The 23,851-nt window shown below is 40.8% G+C and overlaps 1 protein-coding gene across 2 annotated transcripts in view; it reads left to right on the top strand.

Annotated features, from left to right (window-relative positions):
* The window catches only part of hmgn6 (high mobility group nucleosome binding domain 6), a 33,114-nt gene extending 12,883 nt beyond the window's left edge, over positions 1-20,231 (top strand). For both annotated transcript variants that reach the window (XM_046296271.1, XM_046296270.1), the window contains exons 4-6: positions 15,636-15,689; positions 17,042-17,167; positions 18,445-20,231. In XM_046296271.1, coding sequence (XP_046152227.1) covers positions 15,636-15,689; positions 17,042-17,167; positions 18,445-18,492 — 228 coding nt within the window. In that variant the 3' untranslated portion in view covers positions 18,493-20,231. The remainder of the gene's footprint in view (positions 1-15,635; positions 15,690-17,041; positions 17,168-18,444) is intronic.
* Positions 20,232-23,851: the final 3,620 nt, after the last annotated feature.

Raw genomic sequence — 23,851 nt, forward strand, 5'->3', positions numbered from 1 at the left:
TATATGCCAGGTAATTACACATGTATTGTCTATATATACCAGGTAATTACACACGTATTGTCTCTATATATACCAGGTAATTACACACGTATTGTCTCTATATATACCAGGTAATTACACGTATTGTCCCTATATATACCAGGTAATTACACACGTATTGTCTCTATATATACCAGGTAATTACACACCTATTGTCTCTATATATACCAGGTAATTACACGCGTATTTTCTATATAGCAGGTAATTACACACGTGTTGTCTCTATATAGCAGGTAATTACACACATATTGTCTCTATATAGCTGGTAATTACACACGTATTGTCAATATATATGGCAGGTAATTACACACGTATTGTCTATATAGCAGGTAATTACACACGTATTGTCTCTATATAGCAGGTAATTACACACGTATTGTCTATATATAGCAGGTAATTACACACGTATTGTCTCTATATAGCAGGTAATTACACACGTATTGTCTCTATATAGCAGGTAATTACACACGTATTGTCTCTATATAGCAGGTAATTACACACCTATTGTCTCTATATAGCAGGTAATTACACACCTATTGTCTCTATATATACCAGGTCATTACACACCTATTGTCTCTATATATACCAGGTCATTACACACGTATTGTCTCTATATACCAGGTCATTACACACGTATTGTCTATATATACCAGGTCATTACACACGTATTGTCTATATATACCAGGTAATTACACACGTATTGTCTCTATATATACCAGGTAATTACACACGTATTGTCTCTATATATACCAGCTAATTACACACGTGTTGTCTCTATATATACCAGGTAATTACACACGTATTGTCTCTATATATACCAGGTAATTACATGTATTGTCCCTATATATACCAGGTAATTACACACTTATTTTCTCTATATATACCAGGTAATTACACGCGTATTGTCTCTATATATACCAGGTAATTACACGCGTATTGTCTCTGTATAGCAGGTAATTACACGTGTATTGTCTGTATATATACCAGGTAATTACACACGTATTGTCTGTATATATACCAGGTAATTACACGCGTATTGTCTCTATATATAACAGGTAATTACACGCATATTGTTTCTATATATACAGCAGGTAATTACACATGTATTGTCTCTATATATACAGCAGGTAATTACACACAACCTCAGCTACAATCAGCGTACAATCATTACACACGTATTACTATATATACCAGGTAATTACACACTTATTGTCTCTATATATACAGCAGGTAATTACACACGTATTGTCTCTATATAGCAGGCAATTACACGCGTATTGTCTCTATATAGCAGGTAAATACACGCGTATTGTCTCTATATAGCAGGTAATTACACACGTATTGTCTCTATATAGCAGGTAATTACACATGTATTGTCTCTATATAGCAGTTAATTACACACGTATTGTCTATATAGCAGGTTAGTCTCAATGCTATGTTGATGCTTTTATCTGAAGCGGCAGAGTACCACCACAGCTATTTTAATATACTGTACAGTCAGAGCCTACGTGTCAAAGTACAAACTGTAAGAAATAAGTCAATTACACATGTATTGTCTCTATATAGCAGGTAATTACACACGTATTGTCTCTATATAGCAGGTAATTACACACGTATTGTCTCTATATAGCAGGTAATTACACACGTATTGTCTCTATATATACCAGGTAATTACACACGTATTGTCTCTATATATACCAGGTAATTACACATGTATTGTCTCTATATATACAGCAGGTAATTAGACACGTATTGTCCCTATATATACAGCAGGTAATTAGACACGTATTGTCTCTATATATATACCAGGTCATTACACACGTATTGTCTCTATATATATAGCAGTTAATTACACACGTATTGTCTCTATATATACCAGGTAATTACACACGTATTGTCTCTATATATACCAGGTAATTACACATGTATTGTCTCTATATATACCAGGTAATTACACGTGTATTGTCTATATACCACGTAATTACACGCGTATTGTCTATATATACCAGGTAATTACACACGTATTGTCTATATATATAGCAGGTAATTACACACATATTGTCTCTATATGGTAGGTAATTACACGCGTATTGTCTCTATATAGCTGGTAATTACACACGTATTGTCTCTATATAACAGGTAATTACACACGTATTGTCTATATATACCAGGTAATTACACGCGCATTGTCTATATATACCAGGTAATTACACGCGCATTGTCTATATAGCAGGTAATTACACGCGTATTGTGTCTATATAGCAGGCAATTACACGCGTGTTGCCTCTATATAGCAGGTAATTACACGCGTATTGTCTATATATATACCAGGTAATTGCACATGTATTGTCTCTATATAGCAGGTAATTACACACATATTGTCTCTATATAGCAGGTAATTACACATGTGTTGTCTCTATATAGCAGGTAATTACACAAGTATTGTCTCTATATATACCAGGTAATTACACATATTGTCTATATATACCAGGTAATTACACGCGTATTGTCTCTGTGAGGGCAACGGCACCTCAGTACCTCCAGGCTCTGATCAGGCCCTACACCCAAACAAGGGCACTGCGTTCATCCACCTCTGGCCTGCTCGCCTCCCTACCACTGAGGAAGTACAGTTCCCGCTCAGCCCAGTCAAAACTGTTCGCTGCTCTGGCCCCCCAATGGTGGAACAAACTCCCTCACGACGCCAGGACAGCGGAGTCTATCACCACCTTCCGGAGACACCTGAAACCCCACCTCTTTAAGGAATACCTAGGATAGGATAAGTAATCCTTCTCACCCCCCCCTTTAAGATTCAGATGCACTACTGTAAAGTGACTGTTCCACTGGATGTCATAAGTTGAATGCACCAATTTGTAAGTCGCTCTGGATAAGAGCGTCTGCTAAATCACGTAAATGTAAATGATACGTGTGTAATTACCTGGTATATATAGAGACGATACGTGTGTAATTACCTGGTATACATAGAGACAATACGTGTGTAATTACCTGGAATATATAGAGACAATACGTGTGTAATTACCTGCTATATATAGAGACAATACGTGTGCAATTACCTGGTATATATAGAGACAATACGTGTACTTACCTGCTATATAGAGACAACACGTGTGTAATTACCTGCTATATAGAGACAATACGCGTGTAATTACCTGCTATATAGACAATACGCATGTAGTTACCTGTTATATATAGAGACAATACGTGTGTAACTACCTGGTATATAGAGACAACACATGTGTAATTACCTGCTATATAGAGACAATACGTGTGTAATTACCTGCTATATAGAGACAATACATGTGTAATTACCTGCTATATAGAGACAATACGTGTGTAATTACCTGCTATATAGAGACAACACATGTGTAATTACCTGCTATATAGAGACAATACGCGTGTAATTACCTGGTATATATAGACAATACACGTGTAAGTACCTGCTATATAGAGACAATACGCGTGTAATTACCTGGTATATATAGACAATACGCGTGTAAGTACCTGATATATATAGAGACAATACGCGTGTAATTACCTGGTATATATAGACAATACGTGTGTAATTACCTGGTATATAGAGACAATACGTGTGAAATTACCAGCTATATAGAGACAATATGTGTGTAATTACCTGCTATATATATATAGACAATACGTGTGTAATTACCTGGTATATATAGAGACAATACGCATGTAATTACCTGGTATATATAGAGACAATACGTGTGTAATTACCTGGCATATATAGAGACAATACGTGTGTAATTACCTGGTATATATAGACAATACGTGTGTAATTACCTGGTATATATAGACAATACGTGTGTAATTACCTGGTATATAGAGACAATACGTGTGTAATTACCAGCCAAATAGAGACAATGCGCGTGTAATTACCTACCATATAGAGACAATACGCGTGTAATTACCTGCTATATAGAGACAATACGTGTGTAATTACCTGGTATATAGAGACAATACGTGTGTAATTACCAGCCAAATAGAGACAATACGCGTGTAATTACCTACCATATAGAGACAATACGCGTGTAATTACCTGCTATATAGAGACAATACGTGTGTAATTACCTGGTATATAGAGACAATACGTGTGTAATTACCAGTTATATAGAGACAATACGTGTGTAATTACCAGTTATATAGAGACAATACGCGTGTAATTACCTACCATATAGAGACAATATGTGTGTAATTACCTGCTATATATATAGACAATACATGTGTAATTACCTGGTATATATAGAGACAATACGCGTGTAATTACCTGGTATATATAGAGACAATACGTGTGTAATGACCTGGTATATATATAGAGACAATATGTGTGTAATTACCTGCTGTATATATAGAAACAATACGTGTGTAATTACCTGGTATATATAGAGACAATATGTGTGTAATTACCTGGCATATATATAGAGACAATACGTGTGTAATGACCTGCTATATATAGAGACAATACGCGTGTAATTACCTACCATATAGAGACAATATGTGTGTAATTACCTGCTATATATATAGACAATACATGTGTAATTACCTGGTATATATAGAGACAATACGTGTGTAACTACCTGGTATATAGAGACAACACATGTGTAATTACCTGCTATATAGAGACAATACGTGTGTAATTACCTGCTATATAGAGACAATACATGTGTAATTACCTGCTATATAGAGACAATACGCGTGTAATTACCTGGTATATATAGACAATACGCGTGTAAGTACCTGGTATATATAGAGACAATACGTGTGTAATTACCTGCTATATAGAGACAATACATGTGTAATTATCTGCTATATAGAGACAATACGCGTGTAATTACCTGGTATATAGAGACAATACGTGTGTAATTACCTGGTATATAGAGACAATACGTGTGTAATTACCAGTTATATAGAGACCATACGCGTGTAATTACCTACCATATAGAGACAATATGTGTGTAATTACCTGCTATATATATAGACAATACGTGTGTAATTACCTGGTATATATAGAGACAATACATGTGTAATGACCTGGTATATAGAGACAATACGTGTGTAATTACCTGGCATATATAGAGACAATACGTGTGTAATGACCTGGTGTATAGAGACAATATGTGTGTAATTACCTGGCATATATAGAGACAATACGTGTGTAATGACCTGGTATATATAGAGACAATACGTGTGTAATGACCTGGTATATATACACATTTACATTTAAGTCATTTAGCAGACGCTCTTATCCAGAGCGACTTACAAATTGGTGCATTCACCTTATGACATCCAGTGGAACAGTCACTTTACAGTAGTGCATCTGAATCTTAAAGGGGGGTGAGAAGGATTACTTATCCTATCCTAGGTATTCCTTAAAGAGGTGGGGTTTCAGGTGTCTCCGGAAGGTGGTGATAGACTCCGCTGTCCTGGCGTCGTGAGGGAGTTTGTTCCACCATTGGGGGGCCAGAGCAGCGAACAGTTTTGACTGGGCTGAGCGGGAACTGTACTTCCTCAGTGGTAGGGAGGCGAGCAGGCCAGAGGTGGATGAACGCAGTGCCCTTGTTTGGGTGTAGGGCCTGATCAGAGCCTGGAGGTACTGAGGTGCCGTTCCCCTCACATATATATATATATAGAGACAATACACGTGTAATTACCTGGTATATATAGACAATATGTGTAATAACCTGGTATATATAGAGACAATACGTGTGTAATTACCTGCTATATAGAGACAACACATGTGTAATTACCTGCTATATAGAGACAATACGCGTGTAATTACCTGCTATATAGAGACAATACATGTGTAATTACCTGCTATATAGAGACAATACGTGTGTAATTACCTGCTATATAGAGACAACACGTGTGTAATTACCTGCTATATAGAGACAATACGCGTGTAATTACCTGGTATATATAGACAATACGCGTGTAAGTACCTGGTATATATAGAGACAATACGTGTGTAATTACCTGCTATATAGAGACAACACATGTGTAATTACCTGCTATATAGAGACAATACGCGTGTAATTACCTGCTATATAGAGACAATACATGTGTAATTACCTGCTATATAGAGACAATACATGTGTAATTACCTGCTATATAGAGACAACACGTGTGTAATTACCTGCTATATAGAGACAATACGCGTGTAATTACCTGGTATATATAGACAATACGCGTGTAAGTACCTGGTATATATAGAGACAATACGTGTGTAATTACCTGCTATATAGAGACAACACATGTGTAATTACCTGCTATATAGAGACAATACGCGTGTAATTACCTGCTATATAGAGACAATACATGTGTAATTACCTGCTATATAGAGACAATACGTGTGTAATTACCTGCTATATAGAGACAACACGTGTGTAATTACCTGCTATATAGAGACAATACGCGTGTAATTACCTGCTATATAGAGACAATACGCGTGTAATTACCTGCTATATAGACAATACGCGTGTAATTACCTGCTATATAGACAATACGCGTGTAATTACCTGGTGTATATATAGACAATGCGCGTGTAATTACCTGGTATATATAGACAATACGCGTGTAATTACCTGGTATATATAGACAATACGTGTGTTATTACCTGGTATTTAGAGACAATACGTGTGAAATTACCAGCTATATAGAGACAATACGTGTGTAATTACCTACCATATAGAGACAATACGTGTGTAATTACCTACCATATAGAGACAATACGTGTGTAATTACCTGCTATATATATATAGACAATACGTGTGTAATTACCTGGTATATATAGAGACAATACGCGTGTAATTACCTGGTATATATAGAGACAATACGTGTGTGATTACCTGGTATATATAGAGACAATACATGTGTAATTACCTGGTATATAGAGACAATACGTGTGTAATTACCTGGCATATATAGAGACAATACGTGTGTAATTACCTGGTATATATAGAGACAATACGTGTGTAATTACCTGGTATATAGAGACAATACGTGTGTAATTACCTGGTATATAGAGACAATACGTGTGTAATTACCTGGTATATAGAGACAATACGTGTGTAATTACCTGGTATATATAGAGACAATACGTGTGTAATTACCTGGTATATAGAGACAATACGTGTGTAATTACCTGGCATATATAGAGACAATACATGTGTAATGACCTGGTGTATAGAGACAATACGTGTGTAATTACCTGGCATATATAGAGACAATACGTGTGTAATGACCTGGTATATATAGAGACAATACGTGTGTAATGACCTGGTATATATACATTTACATTTAAGTCATTTAGCAGACGCTCTTATCCAGAGCGACTTACAAATTGGTGCATTCACCTTATGACATCCAGTGGAACAGTCACTTTACAGTAGTGCATCTGAATCTTAAAGGGGGGGGTGAGAAGGATTACTTATCCTATCCTAGGTATTCCTTAAAGAGGTGGGGTTTCAGGTGTCTCCGGAAGGTGGTGATAGACTCCGCTGTCCTGGCCTCGTGAGGGAGTTTGTTCCACCATTGGGGGGCCAGAGCAGCGAACAGTTTTGACTGGGCTGAGCGGGAACTGTACTTCCTCAGTGGTAGGGAGGCGAGCAGGCCAGAGGTGGATGAACGCAGTGCCCTTGTTTGGGTGTAGGGCCTGATCAAAGCCTGGAGGTACTGAGGTGCCGTTCCCCTCACATATATATATATATATATAGAGACAATACACATGTAATTACCTGGTATATATAGACAATATGTGTAATTACCTGGTATATATAGAGACAATACGTGTGTAATTACCTGCTATATAGAGACAACACATGTGTAATTACCTGCTATATAGAGACAATACGCGTGTAATTACCTGCTATATAGAGACAATACATGTGTAATTACCTGCTATATAGAGACAATACGTGTGTAATTACCTGCTATATAGAGACAACACGTGTGTAATTACCTGCTATATAGAGACAACACGTGTGTAATTACCTGCTATATAGAGACAATACGCGTGTAATTACCTGGTATATATAGACAATACATGTGTAAGTACCTGGTATATATAGAGACAATACGTGTGTAATTACCTGCTATATAGAGACAACACATGTGTAATTACCTGCTATATAGAGACAATATGCGTGTAATTACCTGCTATATAGAGACAATACATGTGTAATTACCTGCTATATAGACAATACGTGTGTAATTACCTGCTATATACAGACAACATGTGTGTAATTACCTGCTATATAGAGACAATACGCGTGTAAGTACCTGGTATATATAGACAATACGCGTGTAAGTACCTGGTATATATAGAGACAATACGTGTGTAATTACCTGCTATATAGAGACAACACGTGTGTAATTACCTGCTATATAGAGACAATACGCGTGTAATTACCTGCTATATAGAGACAATACATGTGTAATTACCTGCTATATAGAGACAATACGTGTGTAATTACCTGCTATATAGAGACAACACGTGTGTAATTACCTGCTATATAGAGACAATACGCGTGTAATTACCTGGTATATATAGACAATACGCATGTAAGTACCTGGTATATATAGAGACAATACGTGTGTAATTACCTGCTATATAGAGACAATACATGTGTAATTATCTGCTATATAGAGACAATACGCGTGTAATTACCTGGCATATATAGAGACAATACGTGTGTAATGACCTGCTATATAGAGACAATACATGTGTAATTATCTGCTATATAGAGACAATACGTGTGTAATGACCTGGTGTATAGAGACAATACGTGTGTAATTACCTGGCATATATAGAGACAATACGTGTGTAATTACCTGGTATATATAGAGACAATACGTGTGTAATTACCTGGTATATAGAGACAATACGTGTGTAATTATCTGGCATATATAGAGACAATATGTGTGTAATGACCTGCTATATAGAGACAATACATGTGTAATTATCTGCTATATAGAGACAATACGCGTGTAATTACCTGCTATATAGAGACAATACGTGTGTAATTACCTGGTATATAGAGACAATACGTGTGTAATTACCAGTTATATAGAGACAATACGCGTGTAATTACCTACCATATAGAGACAATATGTGTGTAATTACCTGCTATATATATAGACAATACATGTGTAATTACCTGGTATATATAGAGACAATACATGTGTAATGACCTGGTGTATAGAGACAATACGTGTGTAATTACCTGGCATATATAGAGACAATACGTGTGTAATTACCTGGTATATATAGAGACAATACGTGTGTAATTACCTGGTATATAGAGACAATACGTGTGTAATTACCTGGCATATATAGAGACAATACGTGTGTAATGACCTGGTGTATAGAGACAATATGTGTGTAATTACCTGGCATATATAGAGACAATACGTGTGTAATGACCTGCTATATATAGAGACAATACGTGTGTAATGACCTGGTATATATACATTTACATTTAAGTCATTTAGCAGACGCTCTTATCCAGAGCGACTTACAAATTGGTGCATTCACCTTATGACATCCAGTGGAACAGTCACTTTACAGTAGTGCATCTGAATCTTAAAGGGGGGGGGGTGAGAAGGATTACTTATCCTATCCTAGCTATTCCTTAAAGAGGTGGGGTTTCAGGTGTCTCCGGAAGGTGGTGATAGACTCCGCTGTCCTGGCGTCGTGAGGGAGTTTGTTCCACCATTGGGGGGCCAGAGCAGCGAACAGTTTTGACTGGGCTGAGCGGGAACTGTACTTCCTCAGTGGTAGGGAGGCGAGCAGGCCAGAGGTGGATGAACGCAGTGCCCTTGTTTGGGTGTAGGGCCTGATCAGAGCCTGGAGGTACTGAGGTGCCGTTCCCCTCACATATATATATAGAGACAATACACGTGTAATTACCTGGTATATATAGACAATATGTGTAATAACCTGGTATATATAGAGACAATACGTGTGTAATTACCTGCTATATAGAGACAACACATGTGTAATTACCTGCTATATAGAGACAATACGCGTGTAATTACCTGCTATATAGAGACAATACATGTGTAATTACCTGCTATATAGAGACAATACGTGTGTAATTACCTGCTATATAGAGACAACACGTGTGTAATTACCTGCTATATAGAGACAATACGTGTAAGTACGTGTAATTACCTGGTATATATAGACAATACGCGTGTAAGTACCTGGTATATATAGAGACAATACGTGTGTAATTACCTGCTATATAGAGACAACACATGTGTAATTACCTGCTATATAGAGACAATACGCGTGTAATTACCTGCTATATAGAGACAATACATGTGTAATTACCTGCTATATAGAGACAATACGTGTGTAATTACCTGCTATATAGAGACAACACGTGTGTAATTACCTGCTATATAGAGACAATACGCGTGTAATTACCTGGTATATATAGACAATACGCGTGTAAGTACCTGGTATATATAGAGACAATACGTGTGTAATTACCTGCTATATAGAGACAATACATGTGTAATTATCTGCTATATAGAGACAATACGTGTGTAATTACCTGCTATATAGAGACAATACGTGTGTAATTACCTGCTATATATATAGACAATACATGTGTAATTACCTGGTATATATAGAGACAATACATGTGTAATGACCTGGTGTATAGAGACAATACGTGTGTAATTACCTGGCATATATAGAGACAATACGTGTGTAATTACCTGGTATATATAGAGACAATACGTGTGTAATTACCTGGTATATAGAGACAATACGTGTGTAATTACCTGGCATATATAGAGACAATACGTGTGTAATGACCTGGTGTATAGAGACAATATGTGTGTAATTACCTGGCATATATAGAGACAATACGTGTGTAATGACCTGCTATATATAGAGACAATACGTGTGTAATGACCTGGTATATATACATTTACATTTAAGTCATTTAGCAGACGCTCTTATCCAGAGCGACTTACAAATTGGTGCATTCACCTTATGACATCCAATGGAACAGTCACTTTACAGTAGTGCATCTGAATCTTAAAGGGGGGGGTGAGAAGGATTACTTATCCTATCCTAGGTATTCCTTAAAGAGGTGGGGTTTCAGGTGTCTCCGGAAGGTGGTGATAGACTCCGCTGTCTTGGCGTCGTGAGGGAGTTTGTTCCACCATTGGGGGGCCAGAGCAGCGAACAGTTTTGACTGGGCTGAGCGGGAACTGTACTTCCTCAGTGGTAGGGAGGCGAGCAGGCCAGAGGTGGATGAACGCAGTGCCCTTGTTTGGGTGTAGGGCCTGATCAGAGCCTGGAGGTACTGAGGTGCCGTTCCCCTCACATATATATATATATATATAGAGACAATACACATGTAATTACCTGGTATATATAGACAATATGTGTAATTACCTGGTATATATAGAGACAATACGTGTGTAATTACCTGCTATATAGAGACAACACATGTGTAATTACCTGCTATATAGAGACAATACGCGTGTAATTACCTGCTATATAGAGACAATACATGTGTAATTACCTGCTATATAGAGACAACACGTGTGTAATTACCTGCTATATAGAGACAATACGCGTGTAATTACCTGGTATATATAGACAATACGCGTGTAAGTACCTGGTGTATATATAGAGACAATATGTGTGTAATTACCTGCTATATAGAGACAACACATGTGTAATTACCTGCTATATAGAGACAATACGCGTGTAATTACCTGCTATATAGAGACAATACATGTGTAATAACCTGCTATATAGAGACAATACATGTGTAATTACCTGCTATATAGAGACAACACGTGTGTAATTACCTGCTATATAGAGACAATACGCGTGTAATTACCTGGTATATATAGACAATACGCGTGTAAGTACCTGGTATATATAGAGACAATACGTGTGTAATTACCTGCTATATAGAGACAACACATGTGTAATTACCTGCTATATAGAGACAATACGCGTGTAATTACCTGCTATATAGAGACAACACGTGTGTAATTACCTGCTATATAGAGACAATACGCGTGTAATTACCTGGTATATATAGACAATACGCGTGTAAGTACCTGGTATATATAGAGACAATACGTGTGTAATTACCTGCTATATAGAGACAATACATGTGTAATTATCTGCTATATAGAGACAATACGTGTGTAATTACCTGCTATATAGAGACAATACGTGTGTAATTACCTGGTATATATAGACAATGCACGTGTAATTACCTGGTATATAGAGACAATACTTGTGTAATTACCAGCTATATAGAGACAATACGCGTGTAATTACCTACCACATAGAGACAATATGTGTAATTACCTGGTATATATATAGACAATATGTGTGTAATTACCTGGTATATATAGAGACAATACGCGTGTAATTACCTGGTATATAGACAATACGCGTGTAATTACCTGGTGTATATATAGAGACAATACATCTGTAATTACCTGGTATATATAGAGACAATACGTGTGTAATTACCTGGTATATGTAATTACACACATATTGTCTATATATACCAGGTAATTACACACGTATTGTCCCTGTATATACCCGGTAATTACACATGTATTGTCTCTATATACCAGTTAATTACACATGTATTGTCCCTGTATATACCAAGTAATTACACACGTATTGTCTCTATATACAGGTAATTACACATGTATTGTCTCTATATACCAGGTAATTACACGCGTATTGTCTCTATATAGCAGGTAATTACACACGTATCGTCTCTATATACCAGGTAATTACACGTGCATTGTCTCTATATAGCAGGTAATTACACACGTATTGTCTCTATATATACCAGGTAATTACACACGTATTGTCTCTATATAGCAGGTAATTACACATGTTAAATTAAACTCCGCTCCAACAGCATGTACACCTTGATAACATCAAATCAAAATCAAATCAAATTTTATTTGTCACATACACATGGTTAGCAGATGTTAATGCGAGTGTAGCGAAATGCTTGTGCTTCTAGTTCCGACAATGCAGTGATAACCAACAAGTAATCTAACTAACAATTCCAAAAAAAACTACTGTCTTATACACAGTGTAAGGGGATAAGGAACATGTACATAAGGATATATGAATGAGTGATGGTACAGAGCAGCATGCAGTAGATGGTATCGAGTACAGTATATACATATGAGATGAGTGTGTAGACAAAGTAAACAAAGTGGCATAGTTAAAGTGGCTAGTGATACATGTGTTACATAAGGATGCAGTCGATGTTGTAGAGTACAGTATATACATATGCATATGAGATGAATAATGTAGGGTAAGTAACATTATATAAGGTAGCATTGTTTAAAGTGGCTAGTGATATATTTACATCATTTCCATCAATTCCCATTATTAAAATGGCTGGAGTTGGGTCAGTGTCAATGACAGTGTGTTGGCAGCAGCCACTCAATGTTAGTGGTGGCTATTTAACAGTCTGATGGCCTTGAGATAGAAGCTGTTTTTCAGTCTCTCGGTCCCAGCTTTGATGCACCTGTACTGACCTCGCCTTCTGGATGATAGCGGGGTGAACAGGCAGTGGTTCGGGTGGTTGATGTCCTTGATGATCTTTATGGCCTTCCTGTAACAACGGGTGGTGTAGGTGTCCTGGAGGGCAGGTAGTTTGCCCCCGGTGATGCGTTGTGCAGTCCTCACTACCCTCTGGAGTGCCTTACGGTTGAGGGCGGAGCAGTTGCCGTACCAGGCGGTGATACAGCCCGCCAGGATGCTCTCGATTGTGCATCTGTAGAAGTTTGTGAGTGCTTTTGGTGACAAGCCGAATTTTTTCAGCCTCCTGAGGTTGAATAGGCGCTGCTGCGCCTTCTTCACGACGCTGTCAGTGTGAGTGGACCAATTCAGTTTGTCTGTGATGTGTATGCCGAGGAACTTAAAACTAGCTACCCTCTCCACTACTGTTCCATCGATGTGGATAGGGGGTGTTCCCTCTGCTGTTTCCTGAAGTCCACAATCATCTCCTTAGTTTTGTTGACGTTGAGTGTGAGGTTATTTTCCTGACACCACACTCCAAGGGCCCTCACCTCCTCCCTGTAGGCCGTCTCGTCGTTGTTGGTAATCAAGCCTACCACTGTTGTGTCGTCCGCAAACTTGATGATTGAGTTGGAGGCGTGCGTGGCCACGCAGTCGTGGGTGAACAGGGAGTACAGGAGAGGGCTCAGAACGCACCCTTGTGGGGCCCCCGTGTTGAGGATCAGCGGGGAGGAGATGTTGTTGCCTACCCTCACCACCTGGGGGCGGCCCGTCAGGAAGTCCAGTACCCAGTTGCACAGGGCGGGGTCGAGACCCAGGGTCTCGAGCTTGATGACTAGACCATATTATTAGACATGTTTTATAACTATACTCCAGGTTATTACACAAACTGATACACCTAATTACACCTAATTACATGTCTATTAGCTATGTAAAAGATTATAACATCTTTATAACCTCTGCTACAATACTACAGTATTCCACATACACCATACACTACACTTATCACTATACACAGCTAATTACATTTACATTACATTTAAGTCATTTAGCAGACGCTCTTATACACATGTATTACATATTTAGCAGGTTACATAACTCTTAACCAGTTTATAAATCATGCAACCAGTTAGTAAAGTCCCACTGAAGCCCTAGCTCCTATTGGTCAGTAGATCTGAAGCCCTAATATCTATTGGTCAGTAGATCTGAAGCCTTAGCACCTATTGGTCAGTAGATCTGAAGCCCTAGCACATATTGGTCAGTAGATCTGGAGCCCTAGCATCTATTGGTCAGTAGATCTGAAGCCCTAGCTCCTATTGGTCAGTAGATCTGAAGCCCTAATATCTATTGGTCAGTAGATCTGAAGCCCTAGTATCTATTGGTCAGTAGATCTGAAGCCCTAGTATCTATTGGTCAGTAGATCTGAAGCCCTAGCATCTATTGGTCAGTAGATCTGGAGCCCTAACATCTATTGGTCAGTAGATCGGAAGCCCTAGTATCTATAGGTCAGTAGATCTGAAGCCTTAGCACCTATTGGTCAGTAGAACTAGGAATGATCCGTTTTTATTTTTTTTCACCTTTATTTAACCAGGTAGGCTAGTTGAGAACAAGTTCTCATTTGCAACTGTGACCTGGCCAAGATAAAGCATAGCAGTGTGAACAGACAACACAGAGTTACACATGGAGTAAACAATTAACAAGTCAATAACACAGTAGAAAAAAGGAGAGTCTATATACATTGTGTGCAAAAGGCATGAGGAGGTAGGCGAATAATTACAATTTTGCAGATTAACACTGGAGTGATACATGATCAGATGGTCATGTACAGGTAGAGATATTGGTGTGCAAAAGAGCAGAAAAGTAAATAAATAAAAACAGTATGGGGATGAGGTAGGTAAAAATGTGTGGGCTATTTACCGATAGACTATGTACAGCGGCAGCGATCGGTTAGCTGCTCAGATAGCAGATGTTTGAAGTTGGTGAAGGAGAACACATGAGACTGATGTTTGTTCTCTCTCTCCAGAAACCAGCCCCAGCCAAGACTGAACCCAAGGCCAAGAAGGAGAAACCAGCAAAGGTACGAGAACAGAACTACAAACCCCAGAATCATCACTAAAAACACAACTACAAACCCCCCTCTCCAGAAAGAGAAGGCATACATATGAACATAGTATACAGTGCCTTTGGAGAGTGTTAAGTTACAGCCTTATTCTAAAATGGGCACAAAAATACATACATTCTCTTCAATCTACACACAATACCCCGTAATGATTAAGTAAAAACAGGTTTTTAGATTTTTTTGCTAATGTTTTAGAGCTGGGCCGCCCGGCCAAACTGAGCAATAGGGGGAGAAGGGTCTTGGTCAGGGAGGTGACCAAGAACCCGATGGTCACTCTGACAGAGCTCCAGAGTTCCTCTTTGGAGATGGGAGAACCTTCCAGAAGGACAACCATCTCTGCAGCACTCCACCAAGCAGGCCTTTATGGTAGAGTGACCAGACGGAAGCCACTCCTCAGTAAAAGGCACCTAAAGACAAGATCCTCTGGTCTGATGAAACCATGATTGAAGTCTTTGGCCTGAATGCCAAGTGTCACATCTGGAAGAAACCTGGCACCATCCCTACAGTGAAGCATGTTGGTGGAAGCATCATGTTGTGGGGTTGTTTTTCAACGGCAGGGACTGGGAGACTAGTCAGGATCAAGGGAAAGGTGAATGGCGCAAAGTACGGAGAGATCCATGATGAAAATCTGCTCCAGAGCGCACAGGACATCGGATTGGGGCGAAGGTTCACCTTCCAATAGGACAACAACACTAAGCACACAACCACGACAACACAGGAGTGGCTAAGGGTCAAGTCTATGAATGTCCTTGAGTGGCCCAGCCAGATCCCGGACTTGGAACCAATCGAACATCTCTGGAGAAAATGTATAAAAAAACATTTTTGCTTTGTCAATATGGGGTTTTGTGCGGGGCCACTCAAAAAAAACAGATTTAATCCATTTTAGAATAAGGCTGTAACCTAAAATGTGGAAAAAGTCAAGGGGTCTGAATACTTTCCGAAGGCTCTGTAGATAATGTCTGTCATCCCCCCCACCCAGAAAGAGAAGGCTGTGTAGATAATGTCTGTCATCCCCCCCACCCAGAAAGAGAAGGCTCTGTAGATAATGTCTGTCATCCCCCCCACCCAGAAAGAGAAGGCTGTGTAGATAATGTCTGTCATCCCCCCACCCAGAAAGAGAAGGCTGTGTAGATAATGTCTGTCATCCCCCCCAGAAAGAGAAGGCCAGAAATGAGAAAGAGAAGGCTCTGTAGATAATGTCTGTCATCCCCCCACCCAGAAAGAGATGGCTCTGTAGATAATGTCTATCACCCCCCACCCAGAAAGAGAAGGCTGTGTAGATAATGTCTGTCACCCCCCCCCCCACCCAGAAAGAGAAGGCTGTGAACGACAAGAAGGAGGAGAAGAAAACTAAGAAGGCAGCAGCGAAGGAGAACGCAGAGGCTGAAGCTGCTGAGGAGAACCACTCTGAGAACGGAGATGCCAAGACCAACCAGGTAATATACATTACTATACTGGACATTTTTAACCTTTGAGTCATTTAGTAGTTGCTCTTATCCAGAGCGACTTACAGTTGTGAGTGCGACATTTTCATACTGGTCCCCCGTGGGTCCCCCACTTCCCCCACTTGCAACCCTGGTGTTGCAAATGTCTACAGTACAGACTACAGTACTATATACTACTGTACTGTAGACTACAGTACTATAGACTACTGTACTATAGACTACTGTACTAGACTACTGTACTATAGACTACTGTACTGTAGACTACAGTACTATAGACTACTGTACTGTAGACTACAGTACTATAGACTACTGTACTGTAGACTACAGTACTATAGACTACTGTACTGTAGACTACAGTACTATAGACTACTGTACTGTAGACTACAGTACTGTAGACTACTGTACTGTAGAGTACAGTACTGTAGACTACTGTACTGTAGAGTACAGTACTGTAGACTACTGTACTGTAGACTACTGTACTGTAGAGTACAGTACTATAGACTACTGTACTGTAGAGTACAGTACTATAGACTACTGTACTGTAGAGTACAGTACTATAGACTACTGTACTGTAGACTACAGTACTATAGACTACAGTACTGTAGACTACTGTACTGTAGACTACAGTACTGACTACAGTACTGTAGACTACTGTACTGTAGACTACAGTACTATATACTACAGTACTGTAGACTACAGTACTGTAGACTACTCTACTGTAGACTACTCTACTGTAGACTACTGTACTATATACTACTCTATAGTGCACTACTATCCTATATACTACTCTACAGTGCACTACTGTACTGTGCACTAATATACTGTACTGTATACTACTGTACTGTGCACTACTATTCACCACTATACTGTACACGACTACACTACTACAGTATATACTACCATAATATACACTACTATAAACTACTGTACTGTGACATAGGACAGGTCATAGACAGACATTCGATGGTCATTAACAGGTATAGAGAGACATAGGACAGGTCATACACAGACATTCAATGGTCATTAACAGGTATAGGACAAATAAGACAGTCATTGCAGACACAAAGGAGTATAGATGGATCTAGAGACAGAGTCCTAGGAGGAACTAGAAAGACATCATGGACTGTAGAGGACCTGATGCTGGTCATAAAGGGACATTAGAAGACATTGGTCAGCTTGATGGCAGAGATAAGCTCCTGTTTTAGGATGAGAAACTACCAACAGGAATGTCAGGTTGTTCTACTGACCTCTAACCTCCGACCCTGCAGATGGAGGATGCTCCCGAGGCGGAGAAGGAGGAAGCCAAGTCTGAGTAGCAACACTGCCGACCCCTGACATCGGACCCCCCCCCCCCAGCCTGCCCCAGTGTTCGTGGTCCCTCTCCAAGGCGTATTGTTAACAGAGGAATATTTTTATCAGTGATTTTATAAGTATACTATCTACTATCCGTACAGATTTTTAGCACAAAGCAAAGCTGAGTAATATAATGCAGATCTGCAGTGGTCATATCAACAAAGTGTCTGCAGGCAAGATGAACACACTAAAATGTTTTTTAATGAAACAGCATTTGATGATTGTGTAAGAAGCAAAGCGCGTCCTGTCCCATAGTGAGTTGTGTTCCTGTGCCCCCCTCCTCCACAGTTGGTTATCCTAGGGTTCTACCTTATTCCTGGATAATTAACTGTTTTGATCCCGTCTGTTATGTGCAGTGAGTTCCTTTTGCTTTGTCTAAATGTTCCTGTTTTTACATGAAACATGTTCTAAGCGTGTTGAAAGTGTGTTGTCCAATAAGGAAGAGGAAGAGAGAAATTCCGGGCACAGTGACATGCATGTCTCCTAGGCGACCCTGTAACAGTGACATGCATGTCTCCTAGGTGACCCTGTAACAGTGACATGCATGTCTCCTAGGCGACCCTGTAACAGTGACATGCATGTCTCCTAGGTGACCCTGTAACAGTGACATGCATGTCTCCTAGGTGACCCTGTAACAGTGACATGCATATCTCCTAGGTGACCCTGTAACAGTGACATGCATGTCTCCTAGGTGACCCTGTAACAGTGACATGCATGTCTCCTAGGTGACCCTGTAACAGTGACATGCATGTCTCCTAGGCGACCCTGTAACAGTGACATGCATGTCTCCTAGGCGACCCTGTAACAGTGACATGATGTCTCCTAGGTGACCCTGTAACAGTGACATGATGTCTCCTAGGTGACCCTGTAACAGTGACATGATGTCTCCTAGGTGACCCTGTAACAGTGACATGATGTCTCCTAGGTGACCCTGTAACAGTGACATGATGTCTCCTAGGTGACCCTGTAACAGTGACATGTCTCCTAGGTGACCCTGTAACAGTGACATGATGTCTCCTAGGTGACCCTGTAACAGTGACATGATGTCTCCTAGGTGACCCTGTAACAGTGACATGATGTCTCCTAGGTGACCCTGTAACAGTGACATGATGACTCCTAGGCGACCCTGTAACAGTGACATGATGTCTCCTAGGTGACCCTGTAACAGTGACATGATGTCTCCTAGGTGACCCTGTAACAGTGACATGATGTCTCCTAGGTGACCCTGTAACAGTGACATGATGTCTCCTAGGTGACCCTGTAACAGTGACATGATGTCTCCTAGGTGACCCTGTAACAGTGACATGATGTCTCCTAGGTGACCCTGTAACAGTGACATGATGTCTCCTAGGTGACCCTGTAACAGTGACATGATGTCTCCTAGGTGACCCTGTAACAGTGACATGATGTCTCCTATGTGACCCTGTAACAGTGACATGATGTCTCCTAGGCGACCCTGTAACAGTGACATGATGTCTCCTAGGCGACCCTGTAACAGTGACATGATGTCTCCTAGGCGACCCTGTAACAGTGACATGATGTCTCCTAGGCAACCCTGTAACAGTGACATGATGTCTCCTAGGCGACCCTGTAACAGTGACATGATGTCTCCTAGGCGACCCTGTAACAGTGACATGCATGTATGTCCCTCTGATGTTCTGGAATTCTTCAATAAAACGAGTCCTGTCAATTTTCCTCAAAACGTTGTTGAGTCTTTTACATCCTAGCCCGGGGTAGTTTGGTTTTAATTCAAATGTTATTCTGTGTGAAGGCTGTTATAGGTCTGTTGTGGCTTCACTCACAGGTGTGAAATTAGCTCTTGACTAATCCAGAACTAGGGATGTTTTTTTCAGGAACATTAATCCTACTCCGGGATTCTCCATTCTCATGCCTTTTCAAATCTATTTTTATTGGTCACATACACACATTTATCAGATGTTATTGCGGGTGTAGTGAAATGCTTGGTTCTCCTAGGGTTCTGCCTTCGTCCTGGTTTATTAACTGTTCTCCTTGATGTGTGTTTAGTCCAGGACCTACAGTGTTAATGTTAACCACATGTCTCCTCACAGCTGCTCTGTTAGGTCAAATGCTCCATGGCACTGAAAAGCCTGGGTCTCAGTTCTCAACGCATTTATAACATGCCTACCTGACATGGTCCACCCACACACAGCATCGTGAAGAAGGCGCAGCAGCGCCTCTTCAACCTCAGGAGACTGAAGACATTTGGCTTGTCACCAAAAGCACTCACAATGTTAGTGCGAATGTAGCGAAATGCTTGTGCTTCTAGTTCCGAAAATGCAGTAATAACCAACAAGTAATCTTAACTAACAATTCCAAAACTACTACCTTATAGACACAAGTGTAAGGGGATAAAGAATATGTACATAAAAATATATGAATGAGTGATGGTACAGAGCAGCATAGGTAAGATACAGTAGATAGTATTGAGTGCAGTATATACATATGAGATGAGTATGTAAACAAAGTGGCTAGTGATACATGTATTACATAAAGATGCAGTAGATGATATAGAGTACAGTATATATGTATACATATGAGATGAATAATGTAGGGTATGTAAACATTATATTAGGTAGCATTGTTTAAAGTGGCTAGTGATATATTTTACATCATTTCCCATCAATTCCCATTATTAAAGTGGCTGGAGTTGAGTCAGTGTGTTGGCAGCAGCCACTCAATGTTAGTGGTGGCTGTTTAACAGTCTGATGGCCTTGAGATAGAAGCTGTTTTTCAGTCTCTCGGCCCCAGCTTTGATGCACCTGTACTGACCTCGCCTTCTGGATGATAGCGGGGTGAACAGGCAGTGGCTCGGGTGGTTGTTGTCCTTGATGATCTTTATGGCCTTCCTGTGACATTGGGTGGTGTAGGTGTCCTGGAGGGCAGGTAGTTTGCTCCTGGTGATGCGTTGTGCAGACTTCACTACCCTCTGGAGAGCCTTAAGGTTGTGGGCAGAGCAGTTGCCGTACCAGGCGGTGATACAGCCCGGCAGGATGCTCTCGATTGTGCATCTGTAGAAGTTTGTGAGTGCTTTTGTTGACAAGCCACATTTCTTCAGCCTCCTGAGGTTGAAGTGGCGCTGCTGCGCCTTCTTCACAATGCTGTCTGTGTGGGTGGACCAATTCAGTTTGTCTGTGATGTGTACGCCGAGGAACTTAAAACTTACTACCCTCTCCACTACTGTTCCATTGATGTGGATAGGGGGGTGTTCCCTCTGCTGTTTCCTGAAGTCCACAATCATCTCCTTTGTTTTGTTGACGTTGAGTGTGAGGTTATTTTCCTGACACCACACTCCGAGGGCCCTCACCACCTCCCCGTAGGCCGTTTCGTCGTTGTTGGTAATAAAGCGTACCACTGTTGTGTCGTCAGCAAACTTGATGATTGAGTTGGAGGCGTGCGTGGCCACGCAGTCGTGGGTGAACAGGGAGTACAGGAGAGGGCTCAGAACGCACCCTTGTGGGGCCCCAGTGTTGAGGATCAGCGGGGTGGAGATGTTGTTGCCTACCCTCACCACCTGGGGGCGGCCCCTCAGGAAGTCCAGTACCGAGTTGCACAGGGCGGGGTCGAGACCCAGGGTCTCAAGCTTGATGACAAGCTTGGAGGGCACTATGGTGTTAAATGCCGAGCTGTAGTCGCTGAACAGCATTCTCACATAGGTATTCCTCTTGTCCAGATGGGTTAGGGCAGTGTGCAGTGTGGTTGAGATTGCATCGTCTGTGGACCTATTTGGACGTTAAGCAAATTGGAGTGCGTCTAGGGTGTCAGGTAGGGTGGAGGTGATATGGTCCTTGACTAGTCTCTCAAAGCACTTCATGATGACGGAAGTGAGTGCTACGGAGCGGTAGTCCTTTAGCTCAGTGACCTTAGCTTTCTTGGGAACAGGAACAATGGTGGCCCTCTTGAAGCATGTGGGAACAACAGATTGGGATAGGGATTGATTGAATATGTCCATAAACACACCAGCCGGTCTGCGCATGCTCTGAGGGCGCGGCTGGGGATGCAGTCTGGGCCTGCAGCCTTGCGAGGGTTGACACGTTTAAATATTTTCCTCACGTCGGCTGCAGTGAAGGAGAGTCCGCATGTTTTGGTTGCGGGCCGTGTCAGTGGCACTGTATTGTCCTCAAAGCGGGCAAAAAAGTTATTTAGTCTGCCTGGGAGCAAGACATCCTGGTCCGTTTAATCGTTGCTATGGGAACGACATCTTCAACGCACGTTCTAATGAACTCGCTCACCGAATCAGCGTATGCGTCAATGTTGTTGTTTGATGCAATACGACACATATCCCAGTCCACGTGATGGAAGCAGTCTTGGAGTGTGGAATCAGATTGGTCGGACCAGCGTTGGACAGACGTCAGCGCGGGAGCTTCTTGTTTTAGTTTCTGTCTGTAGGCAGGGATCAACAAAATGGAGTCGTGGTCAGCTTTTCCGAAAGGAGAGCGGGGCAGGGCCTTATATGCGTCGCAGAAGTTAGAATAGCAATGATCCAAGGTTTTTCCAGCCCTGGTTGCGCAATCGATATGCTGATACAATTTATGGAGTCTTGTTTTCAGATTGGCCTTGTTAAAATCCCCAGCTACAATGAATGCAGCCTCAGGATATATGGATTCCAGTTTGCAAAGAGTCAAATAAAGTTCTTTCAGAGCCATCTCTGGGGGGGAATATATACGGCTGTGATTATAATCGAAGAGAATTCCCTTGGTAGATAATGCGGTCGACATTTGATTGTGAGGAATTCTAAAACAGGTGAACAGAAGGACTTGAGTTCCTGCGCCTTCTTCACAATGCTGTCTGTGTCAACCATTTTGAAAAGAAGGTCGACGACATCCGATCCTCGTTTGCTAAGTCAAACGACACCGCTGGTTCTGCTCACACTGCCCTACCCTGTGCTCTGACCTCTTTCTCCCCTCTCTCTCCAGATGAAATCTCGCGTCTTGTGACGGCCGGCCGCCCAACAACCTGCCCGCTTGACCCTATCCTCTCTTCTCCAGACCATTTCCGGAGACCTTCTCCCTTACCTCACCTCACTCATCAACTCATCCCTGACCGCTGGCTACGTCCCTTCCGTCTTCAAGAGAGCGAGAGTTGCACCCCTTCTGAAAAAACCTACACTCGATCCCTCCGATGTCAACAATTACAGACCAGTATCCCTTCTTTCTTTTCTCTCCAAAACTCTTGAACGTGCCGTCCTTGGCCAGCTCTCCCGCTATCTCTCTCTGAATGACCTTCTTGATCCAAATCAGTCAGGTTTCAAGACTAGTCATTCAACTGAGACTGCTCTCCTCTGTATCACGGAGGCGCTCCGCA

Source organism: Oncorhynchus gorbuscha, linkage group LG13 (genome assembly GCF_021184085.1).
Source record: "Oncorhynchus gorbuscha isolate QuinsamMale2020 ecotype Even-year linkage group LG13, OgorEven_v1.0, whole genome shotgun sequence".
Classification (NCBI taxonomy): Eukaryota; Metazoa; Chordata; class Actinopteri; order Salmoniformes; family Salmonidae; genus Oncorhynchus; species Oncorhynchus gorbuscha.